This window comes from Erinaceus europaeus, chromosome 9 (genome assembly GCF_950295315.1).
Source record: "Erinaceus europaeus chromosome 9, mEriEur2.1, whole genome shotgun sequence".
Taxonomy (NCBI): Eukaryota; Metazoa; Chordata; class Mammalia; order Eulipotyphla; family Erinaceidae; genus Erinaceus; species Erinaceus europaeus.
The window spans coordinates 11,639,255-11,651,165 of record NC_080170.1 but is presented as its reverse complement, the minus strand read 5'-3'; the positions used below and the strand labels follow the sequence as shown (position 1 = coordinate 11,651,165).

Genomic DNA, 11,911 nt, shown 5'->3' with positions numbered 1-11,911 from the left:
CCAAATCTGACACCATCTCCCAAGACAATACCCACCTGTGTCTTAGCTGTGGCGCTCAGAAAAAATAAAGCAATGTCATGGGCCCTTTGGAATAGACTAAAATAGACTTCCTAGCTTCCCCCTGCAGGAAGACCCCAGATCTCATCTGTTATATTCTTACTTTTAGATTCCTGATTATTAAACAATTTGTTTGGCTCTGTATCTTTTTAAAAATTTTGTTATTTTAATTAGTTATTGAATTGACATCCAGAAATTGAGAGGAAAGGGGACAATAGAGAAGGACAGACACACAGAAACACCTGCCTCCCTGCTTCACCACTCGACCTGCTAATACCCATGTCCACTGGATATGGAGTTACAGAAGCCAGACTTTCCGCCTTCTGCACTTTATAATGATCCTGGGTCCATGCTCCTAGAGGGATCAAGGATAGGAAAACTTCCAATGATGAGGATAGGATATGGAAATCTGGGGGTGGGAATTGTGTGGAAAGGTAGCCATCTCAGCCTACAGCCTTGTCAATCATTGGGCAGTAGTGCAGGGGGACTAAGTGCACATAGTGCAAAGTGCAAGGACCAGAGTAAGGATCCTGGTTTGAGCCCTTGGCTCCCCACCTACAGGGGAGTTGCTTCACAAGCAGTGAAGCAGGTCTGAAGGTATCTATCTTTCTCCCCTCCTCTCTCCATTTTTCTCTCCATGCCATCCAGCAATGACAACATCAATAACAGTAATAATAATAACTACAATACAACAAGGGCAACAAAAGGGAATAAATAAATAATAAATAAAAGAATATTAAGGTCTAAAAAAGTTCTAATTACCAAATAATAACATAATTCTTTTCTCAAAGATAGTTACTAAAACAACACAATAAAGTATATTCTCCTTTATTAGTAATGGTGATATTTATTTTGGAAATCAACAGTATTTTTGTACATTCATTTATTTTTAAGATTTAAATTATCTTTTTTGTTTGTCTTATTGAACAGAGACAAGAGACACTGAGAGAGGAGGAGGAGGTAGAGATAGGGAAAGAGACAGAGACATAAGCAGCCCTGCTTCACCACTCCTAAATCCCTGCACAGTGTAACGTGTGCGATTAACTAGGTGCATCACCACTCAACCCCCCAGTATATATTTTAATTGCTTTATTAGGGAATTAATGTTTTACGTTCGACAGTAAATACAATAGTTTCTACATGCATAACATTTCCCAGTTTTCCATATAACAATAAAGCCCCCACTAAGTCCTCTGTCCATGTCAATTTTTTCTCTGTTTTCCATAGTTATTTTTTATTATTTCCTTATGGGGGAATTAATGTTTTACATTAGACAGTAAAATACAATAGTTTGTACATGCATAACATTTCTCTTCATATAAGAATACAACCCCCACTAGGTCCTCTGTCATCCTTCTTGGACCTGTATTCTCATCACCACCCACCCCAGAGTATTTTAGTTTAGTGCACTAAGCCAATTCTGTCAACTGGATTCTATTACAAACCCTGATCTAGAAGTAAGAGGATATATCAGAGGGGAAGAAATATCAGAAGACAGACCTTCCACCTTTTGCACCCCATAATGACCCTGGGTCCATAATACCAGAGGTTTAAAGAATAGGAAAGCTATCAGGGGAATGGATGGGATACAGGGTTCTGGTGGTGAGAACTAGGTGGAATCATACCCCTATTACCCTATGGCTTTTGTCAGTATTTCCTTTTTTATAAATAAAAATTAAAAGAAAAAGAATTAAGCAGATGCAGATCAATCTTTATAAGAAATTTTAGGCAGGGAAGGTAGAGTGATTATGTAAATTAGTCTCTAGCCTAAGGCCATCATTTCTGAGCTAATCTCCTCATCCTGTGAAGAAACATCCTGTACCTCCTGGCAAGGGTGAGAACAGAGCCCAACCCCACCCCCTGGTGCTCTCTAGAGTGAATGGATCTCCATTTTAACCAGCCCCTGAAGCATTCAATTGTTTTTTGGTTTTACTTTTTATTAATGCTGTAATATTGGTTCACCAAATTACATGTCAACAGAGGTATAATTCTGGACTTGGGTAGATAGTATAATTGTTATTTAAAGAGATTCTCATACCTGAGGCTACAAAGTCTCAGGTTCAATCCTCTGCACTATAAGGCAGAGCTGAGCAGTGCTCCGATAAAAAAAAGGGGGGGGGACTAGGGCTATAATTCTATAACATTCCCATTGCCAGCATTCTGAATCCCCTTCCCTCCATTGCAAGCCTCAGCGTTCTACTAAGGATGAAGACATGAGTTAACTGTCATCTGTACAACTATCTATCTGCATTTGTACAACTCCAGTTCCCACCCACTCTTCATTTCCAAGTCACACATAATCCTATTCCTACAATCAAATTTAGGGTTGTTCAAACATTAATGTTCTTCTGTGATTGTCAATAGTATTTTGTAATCATTATTTTATGATCCTAGAGTCCAACATTGATACTCCTGGGTGCTGTGTTCCTGCAGTTCTGTGGGAGAATATTGAATTCTCCCCAGTGTCACACCCAGCAATGGATGCTTATATGGCTTCAACTCTACCAGTGTCTTGATAGGATCACTTCCAGAGTCAACCACAAGTAGTCTCTAGCCCAAATGGGGGTGTGATTTCTAACCATTTCTACAGGGGAGAGTAATAGCCAGGATTAACCTGAGAGGATTTTGGGATCTAAGGAGATATCCTATTTCCTCAAGGGAACTCTTCCTTCCAGGCATTTGGTGGAGTAGGGTGTAGCCTAAATAGGATATAAAAGTGTAGGTCCCTAAACAGGGAAGCACAGCCTTCCAGATCTTCATTCTTCCTGTGGCTTCTCCAGGGGCATGAGCTCTGAGCACACAGCCAACTTCATCTTAGCTGGTAAGTTACCCTCCTCTGCTAAGAACCCTTCATGTCACCTGTGGTCAAGCAACTATGGTCGAATACACAAGGGGCTACTTTTGTGGGGGGGGGTTGTATATTTTATTCATTTTATTTTTTGAGAGAGATGCAGAGCAAGAGACACACAGAGCTATGCTCAGCTCTGCCCTATGGTGGTGTATAGGATTGAACCAGGGACTTTTGAACCTCTGGTATGAGAGTCTGTTTGCATAACCATTATCCTATCTCCCCTGCCTGGTTACTTTTGTTTCTCCATATTTTTTGTTTTTCTTTTATAAATAATAATAATAATAAGCACAGGTGGAGCAAAGCACAAGGACCAGCATAAGGATCCTAGTTTGAACCCCGGCTCCCCGCCTGCAGGGGAGTTGCTTCACAGGCAGTGAAGCAGGTCTGCAGGTGTCTATCTTTCTCTCCTCCTCTCTGTCTTCCCCTCCTCTTTCCATTTCTCTCTGTCCTATCCAACAATGACGATAACTACAACAATAAAACAACAAGGGCAACAAAAGGGAATAAATAAATAAAATAAATATTAAAAAATGAAAAAAAGAAAGAAAATAAAAAAGAATAACTTACCTTTAAATTATAATAATAAGAAGAAGAAGCCTGTATTTGTGAATGAGGCAGAGATCAGAACATGACCTGCCTACTAGTGGATGTTCCCTGGAGGAACTTCTCCCTTTTTAGTTATTTTCACATAAACAGATTTCGGGGTTTGGTATTGCCTCTACATAGACTCGTTTTACTCCAAAATGTGATGGTTTGCTATGTGTACATTCATTTTTCAACCTTTTAAAATGACAAATAATTCTAGAAATTTTGTTTCTTGACATCTCCAGCATTTACCTGTTATCATCTTTTCCTTCATTTTTTATTTGCACGTACATGATTTACAATGCAGGTGCTGTCAGATGGTTGCAATTTCTCATTTCATCAAGAGAGATATCTGCAAATCACTCTCACCCCCAAGTCAGGCCTATCATCTAGGACCAAGACTGAGAACTCAGGAGTAGATCCATGCCTCTCCCAGTCTTCCTTCCCCTGAGACCAATTGGTGCAATCCCCAAAGCCAGTCCTGATTTTACTTCATGTTCCCCTTTCTATCTTTTTGCTTCTCTGCTTGGAGTAACATGATTTGTTTTCCTTGCCATCAGAGCTGTTGCTGGGACTCAGTTCCTGCATAAACACCCCCTACTTTGATCACCATTTTTTTTCCTTTATCTGACAGTCCACAAGCTTCAGGTGATTAGGGGAACAAAGAGTCAGAACCCATGCTCTGAAGAAGCTTCTTTCCTCTAGGTGGGTATCTGCATCTTGAAGCCTGGTCCTTGAGCTCTATAATGAGTTAGCACCTCAAAGTGTGTAACAACCACCTTATCCTTTCTGTTCTAATTTCTTAAATTTGTGAAGGGGTCTTCCCATACCTGCCTGCTCTTTAGCTTATCATCATTACTTACAGCACATGGCTGTGCTAATCAAGCCATTGTTCCTTGGTGGCTAGTAATGAACACAAGGCCTCACACATGCAAGAACACTCTGTCTTTGGGCTACATTCATTGTTCACACTTTCATTATATGAACTTAAAAAATACTTACAGGACATGTTTCAGAGAGAAACATTTGTTCACAATGTGAGCTCTCATGGGCTAATCAGTCTGATACCCAGATATTTCTTAAGTATGTAAAGAGATGCTCCATAGAGCTGTATGTCCATAGCTTCTTGATCTGAGCTCCCAGTTTTATGTCAACACATGTAGTTACATGAGTGTTATAATCTTACATCAAAATGTCCAAGTTAATAGAATAACACCTGTATGTGGCTGTCTGCTTAGATATTGTAATCTATTTCTAACTGTGAACTTTGGTGACTAACTGTGGAGACTCTACCTCTATTTCTTATCATGCTGCCAGAGTTGAGACTTGACTGCTGAGATGGTTCCTTGAAGAGCAGTATGATGGACACTGGCCATCTCGTGCTGCCTTGAGAATGACATCATTCTCTTTGACTATTTCCACAGGATTGTTGCCAGAGGAGATTCAAGATGAGCTACAACAAGCCAACCAGTCTCTTAGAACTGGCCATTCAGAGCCTTTTAAGGGATGAGAACTTGACCATCTCTTCCCTGAGGAGCCTGCCTGCAGAGCTCTTCCCACGTCTCTTTCTGGAAGCTTATGCTCACAGATGCTGGAAGACCCTGAAGGCTCTTGTCCAGAGCTGGCCCTTTGACAGACTGCCTCTGGGGGCCCTGGTTCAAGACCTATTTCCTGAGAATGAAACTTTGAAAGCTGTCTTGGATGGAATTGATGTCCTGCTTCAGCAGAAAGTTCTTCCTAGGTAAGGAGGATCCCTAGTCTGGGAGGGTCTCTGTTTCCCAGAAGATAGCTGTGTCAGGAAGAGTGGAGGCCACTGGGGAGGCCTCAAGGCTTCTAATGCCAATGTGACAGCTTATTGCCCATTGTGGAACTCTCTTTAAGAATTGACTGTTGGTCATTTGTGTAGCATAAGTGTTGAGCACACATTCTAACTCCTAAGCTCTGACGAAGGAATTCAGTACAGTGGTGTATTGATCCTTGATCTCTCTAGATCCATATTTTTTTCTTTATGATTACTATTATTCTTTTAAAAAATGGAAACAAAAACAAGACAATAGGATAAGAGAGGTACAAATCTACCAAATTCCCACCACAAGAACTCCATATCCCATCCCCTCCCTTGATAGTTTCCCTGTTCTTTTTCCCTCTGTGAGTATGGACACAGTATCTTTGTGGGGTGTGGAAGGTGGAAGGTCTGGCTTCTGTAACTGCTTCTCCACTGATTATGGGCATTGGCTGTTCGATCCCTACTCCCAGCCTGTCTCTTTCTTTCCTTAGTGGTGCAAGGATCTGGGTGGTGAGGCTTAAGGACTGATGATGGGATCCTTTACCCATGGAAGTCAGGTTGGCATCATTGTAGAATATGAAACCTGGTGACTGAAAAAGAGTTAAGATATGAAGAAGAACAAATTGTTGAGTTATCATGAACCTAAAGGCAAGAGTATTGCAGATAAAAATTTGGGGTATTCATTTTTGAAAAAGCTAGTAGGTTTACTTTAGGTATATTTCAGGGGGCCCGTAACTTTAATAGATTTTGTCTGAGCTGGACACCCGATATGCATGTGGACCCAAGTTGTTGTCTTAGATTTGATTTCATGGTTGGGAAAAGGGCTAGAAAGCTGGATCAGGGAAGAAAGTAGCTCCCAAGTATGGGGAAAGTGTATAAATATTGTTAACTGTAAACCCCATAGATTTTATCTGGGTCCCATATTCAGCACAGGAGCCTATGTAACCTCTGCATCCCTATAGGTCCAAGCTTGCATTCTGTGGTCAGGTGTAGGGTCATTCCAGGTTGCACCAATTTCAGGACATATTCCTTACATTGTTGGAAGAATTGGTAATTAACCTCCCTTTAAATAATGGAATATTCTCTACAATTGTTGATTACATTGAGGGCATTGTACTATGGGTCCCCCCAAAGGCATCCTTTGTGTTGTTTCTGATGGAGATGCCCAATGACAGTGTCAAGAGGGATCTGTTAGAGATCTTGGCCCATCATGTCTGTGTGGGAAACTCAGGACTCCCTGACCAGGGCCCCAGGGGATGGTGTGTCCTGGTAGTGACTAAAGAGTCATCATTAAAATCTGCCAGTCACTTCAGTTTTTGTAGTCCTTATTTGTCTGACAAGGTTAGCACTGGAGTGATTGAGGGAAGTGTAACAAGAAGTAGGTGAGGTGGTCTGGGAATGTGGCTTGGTGGATAAAGCACTGGTTTCTCAACCATAAAGTCCCAAGTTCATTCCTTGGGAGCACATGTACCAGAGTGATGTCAGGTTCTTTCTCTCTTCTATCTTTATCATAAATAAATCATTAAAAAAAAAAAAGGAGTGGGTGAGGAGGATATCTAGGTCTAAGTAGCAAGTATATTGCCCTAATTTATGGATACATGTGTACATATGCCCTACCTCATGGGCCCTGGTCTATATCTAGGTGTGGGTGCTGTCTTAGGAAGTGAGCCATCCAAAATAGGATGACTGAGTCTTATGAGAAAGGAAAGGTCTCACCCAAGTAATGAGGCTGAAGGGCTGACTCTCCATGCTTGACTTCTGTAGACAGTCTGAAGTGAAGCATGATGAGGTGGTACTGGTTGCATTGATTAGGCTGGGATCAGCAGATGGAGTATCAATTGGTATGAATTGAGCGAAGCATGCGGGAATGTGTCCCCCACCCTCGAGGTTCTAGGACTGGGAGAAATGTGGTCTTTAAGAGGAAGTGGGAGTTTCCTGTTATCTTAGGGTTTAAGAAGGCAATAGATACTTCTATAATCAAATAACTTAGTAATTGTGTTAACTTTGAAAATCCCATTGTTAAGAATTTGCTGGATCATACATGACCTCACCCTAATTTTTGACTCTACTGACATGTATCTGTATCTTGTAAAGTAACACCACTGGTTGCTTCTGTTCTTTGTGGTCTAAGCTTATAGGACAGTCACCATTTCAAAGAACAAGCCATCATTAGAAATGTATTAACAATTTCAGTCCACTGTTAAAATTCAATCTGATTAACAATTTGAAGTCTTAAGTTCTTAGATTATAGGAACATATACTCAGAACAATGAACTATGCATGATTTTTTTTCTTTTTTAACTTATGTTTTTGTTCTTTCCCTCTGGCATATGTTTATTTAGGGGATTGAAGTTGGACCTTGACAACTTGAGCATCAGAGCCTTTTTGTATAACAGTTAAACTATTATCTTTATTTACATAGAGTAAGCAGAGTCTACCAGCAGAGAAGGTCCTGAATTCACATTGCCCCAGCTACACAACTGGAGGCAACACAGATCAAAAGGGAGCACAAGGAAAATGGTGTCTTTAATTTCTAACTTCACTTTAATGCATTCACGATAGAATAGCATTTCAGTTTTATTTTTCTCAGTTTAGTGAAAACTATCTATAAAATGTGGGAATTAGATGAAGAAAGTCAGAAGAGAAGTGGGGAGAAAGAAGCTGTTGTCTGAAATGGGAGGGATTCAAAGAGTTGGTTTGTCTGAGCCTGGCCAATGCTAGCATTCTGGGTCAGAATCTATGTTCATGCTTTGTGTCTTCATCAATGCCCCCCTTTCCCTAAAGCAGGTGTAAGCTGCGAGTGTTGGATTTACAGTTCACTGGACAGAAGTTTTGGAGTGCATGGACTGGAGTCCACTTCCCAGTGTTCTCACAAAGGAGGCATCTAGAGGCTGTGGGACCTTCAAGGAACGAGAAGGCCAGGTGCTGCTTAGAGGTGTGTGTAGACCTCTTCCTCAGTGGTGAATGTGGAAATAAGATGTTCGTCTACCTACTGAACTGGATCAAGAAGAGAAAGGGAGTGCACCTTTGTTGTAGGACAGTGACAATATATTCACTGAGCAGGAAGAATGTCCAGCTTTTGAATAATATCTCATTGTGTGATGTCCAGGAGTTGGAAGTAAATTGCACCTGGACAATCTCAAACCTACAGACGTTTGGACAACTTCTGGGCAGGATGAATAACCTCAGGAGACTCTGTCTGGACATCAACATACTTGATGGAATCCCATCCAAGCAGCTGGAGAACCAGGATCATCCCATCACCGAATTTACATCTGAGTTCCTCCAGCTACTTCATCTTCAAGAGCTATACTTGGAATCTGCCTCCTTCCTCCAGGGCTATCTGGATCAGCTGCTCAGGTAGGGTTGTGTCCTTGGCATAGTAACTGTGCAGGAGACATTGGATCTCAAGTTCCTTGCTTCCAAATTCTATTATTATTTATTATCGTTAGTTGCCTGGTTGTCTCTAAAGACTAGTTTAGGATACTCCTGGAGATGAAACCTGAGAGCATGGTGACTCAGGAATGAGAGCCATTTTACTTAACCACTACACTATTCCACTCTAACACATCTGTCTCATCATAAATATTCCATCAGACTTTAACCATGAGAAGCTGAGGACAAAGTTTTGCAGAGTTATGGAATGACCACCTTGCTCAAATGCTTGGTGGAATATTCAGTCTAGTGAGGTGGTTGGTTCTCAGGTTCAGGTCTGTAGAGATCTCTTAGATAACTAGACAACTATCAGTGAAGGGGATTCTGAAGAGGAGATCCCATACAATGTCTCCAATTCCTGAACTGCAAGGTCTGACCAGGCAGGATGGTGAATGCGATGGCAGTGCAAACATGCAGAGGCCACTAAAGAGGCTGCAGCTGAGGAATGGGATGTGTCAGGGAGGCCCTGGAGACTGGCAGGACCAGCAGTTGCTGTGGGACCCTGCCTAGAAATTGTATAAATTGCCAGATTCAGTGCCAGGTTCATGTGAACATTGAAAAAAAGAATTCAGCCTTAAGTAGCATTGGAATCGTTGGTTGAGAATAACCACAAGCCTTCTTGTATATCATCACCTCACTCAGAATTTTCATACTCTTGCTGATGCCAATCTCCATCCTATCCTGCCTCTCTCTCCTCAGGAATCTTCATAACCAGCTGGAAGTCTTCTCAGTCACTAACTGCACATTAACAGAAGAAGATGTGAATCATCTGTTCCAGAGCCCACACATCTATCATCTGAAGGATCTGTGTCTGAGGGGAGTCCCCCTGACTTCTGTCAGTGAGCTTCTAAGAGCTCTGCTGGAGATAAATGCAGCCACCCTCCAGCACCTGGACCTGGGTCTGTGTGGCCTCCAGGACCCCCAGCTTGAGGCCCTGCTCCCTGCCCTGAGCAGCTGCTCCCAGCTCAGCTCCCTCAGCCTGCATGGGAACCGCCTGTCCATGGACACCCTGGAGAAGCTGCTGTGCTGCACCTCGGGGCTGCAGCATTTATCTCTCCAGCTGTTTCCTGCCCCTCTGGAGACTTTCAGCCGCCATGGAGTTCCACAGTCTGGGACATTTGACTTGCTTTGTACTCAGATCTCAAAGATTCTCCAGGATCTTGGATACTCCAGGTCCATCATGGTGAGCAGTTGTCACTGCTCATCCTGTGCTAAGAAGGTGTACAATAACTGGGAGCCCATGTTTTTACCCTGCTTTTCTTGTTTAGATCATTATAAAAAGCTGTCTTTTACACTCACTTGAAGTGACATCTAGGAATTTGGCTCCTCAATGCACACACACACCCTGCCTCGATCATCACATCCATGTGATCTATAAGCAAAGGAAACCCAGCTCAGTGCTCACCTTCAGATAATGCATTTGACTCTGAAATATGACGGCACTAAATGGACATTTTTCTAATAGAATCAGATTTACAAGTATTGTAAAATATTCTGCCTGTTGTATGTGTTATGAAGAGTTGTGAAATAAAATGGATCTCTCTTGTCTTGTTCATTTTTCTACCGTGATCTCTCCTATAACCGTCAAAGAAATAAAGGCAGTTATCAGCCATAGGTGTGTGAAGGTGAGAACCGAGAAATTTGATGGAGGGAAGTGTGTGAAACTATACTCCTCTAAACTTATAGTCTTATAAATCACCAGCCATTCTGTATGTTATGGGAAAATCAGGTTGAGTGTTTCAAGATCCTTAGCTGCCTAGAGTTGAGTTCTGCATATATTATTTTAAGCCCTTAGTGCTTCAAATTTCTGAACAACAGTAATCCTCACACCAGTCTTAAATGGTTAAATAATTCTAACAAAAGTTTTAATTCAAAGTTACTTACAACCTTACAGCAGAGATCAGAATCCTCTGGTTCTGCCAGTTGTTAAGATGTAGTTATTAGTAGATACTATTACATGCCATATAACATCATATGACACAGTGAGTTCAAATAGAATATGAGAAATTCCCACCATGGTATTTTCAAAGTAGACCAAGCTCTCAACTAATTTGATGATAATAAAAATGAACTGTTGCTGTCTGAAACTCTGAGATTGCAAGAAATGCTTCCCAGTCTTTTAAGATCCCTGTCAAACTCAGTCCTGAACCCCTGAGACTTTGCTCTCCTCTTGATCCCTTACAAAGTTAAAATGCCTCTGCTGAACTCAAAGACTACTGCCACTGACTTATGCCTTTGGATTATAGCCAGAGACCCTAAGCCTGAGATTTCAACCTTTCACCTGCAACAGTTTGGTGAGACCTTCCTTAACACAAGGAACTACCTAGTTCCATTTCAGAGGGTGCACTATCTAACCACATTACAGCCCCTAGATATAGGCTAGCACCTAGGGGTCACATGTATACACGTGTCCATAGGTAGGAGCACATACATACCTCAGTGTAAAAGTGCTTAATCGTCCTCTGTAGACCGAAACAGCTTGGCATTGTAGCAGAAAGGCCTTAGAAGAACCCATAGATCTCAAGGATTCACTGCTTAGGCCTAAACACACCCATACAGGCTACTTCGCGCCCCTCAGTCACTCTGTCTCCTCAACTAGCTACACAAGAAAGTAACATATATGTCTTAGTATCTTTGACAGCATCAGCATTATTGTCACCCCTGCATAATCACTGTCTACAATTATCCAAGACATACACAGCCATATATATCTCAACTAAAGGACATTTATCTTCTCTGTGTCAGCTTTTATTAGAATCATCAAACAAGTTATTGCAGTAAAACTCAAGGTTAGCTTAAACCTTATTATAATCCTAGGTCTATTTCCTCCCTAACTTAAGTCCAGACTCCATCCCCTGGGGCCCTAATCTTGGAATCACTGTTCCACCATCAGTGGTCATCTTATACAGGAAGGAATCATAAGCATTCTGTGAGCTCAGGACCTTGTCCTCACTATGAACTAGCAATGGTAGGGACTGCCACACTTTCTTAATGGAAGCTGGGTCGTCCTATCCGCCACTCAAGGAAACCTCGACCTGAAATAAGTGCAGCCTAGAATGTTCCCAGTTGTGACCATGGATTGTGAGTTCAGGCTGACAGGGACTCAGAGGTTATACAGGCTCCTGTGCTATAAATATGAATATATATGGGCCCTGGTCAGGTGGACATGGTAGATAGTTAATTGCGTTTATATATTC

The 11,911-nt window shown here is 41.7% G+C and overlaps 1 protein-coding gene across 1 annotated transcript; it reads left to right on the top strand.

Annotated features, from left to right (window-relative positions):
- Positions 1-4,941: 4,941 nt before the first annotated feature.
- On the top strand, positions 4,942-11,636 carry LOC103123563 (PRAME family member 12-like). The gene is made up of 4 exons (XM_060197043.1): positions 4,942-5,234; positions 8,064-8,639; positions 9,414-9,897; positions 11,532-11,636. The coding sequence occupies exons 1-4, from the start codon at positions 4,942-4,944 to the stop codon at positions 11,634-11,636; spliced, it is 1,458 nt and encodes a 485-aa protein (XP_060053026.1).
- The last annotated feature ends 275 nt before the right edge of the window (positions 11,637-11,911 follow it).

Bases quoted from the DNA above. Each gene is read 5' to 3' on its own strand.
- LOC103123563 (XM_060197043.1), top strand. From the start codon at position 4,942: ATGAGCTACAACAAGCCAACCAGTCTCTTAGAACTGGCCATTCAGAGC. The intron at 5,235-8,063 runs GTAAGGAGGATC...CTTTCCCTAAAG, and splicing joins CAGCAGAAAGTTCTTCCTAG to CAGGTGTAAGCTGCGAGTGT. The intron at 8,640-9,413 runs GTAGGGTTGTGT...CTCTCTCCTCAG, and splicing joins TATCTGGATCAGCTGCTCAG to GAATCTTCATAACCAGCTGG.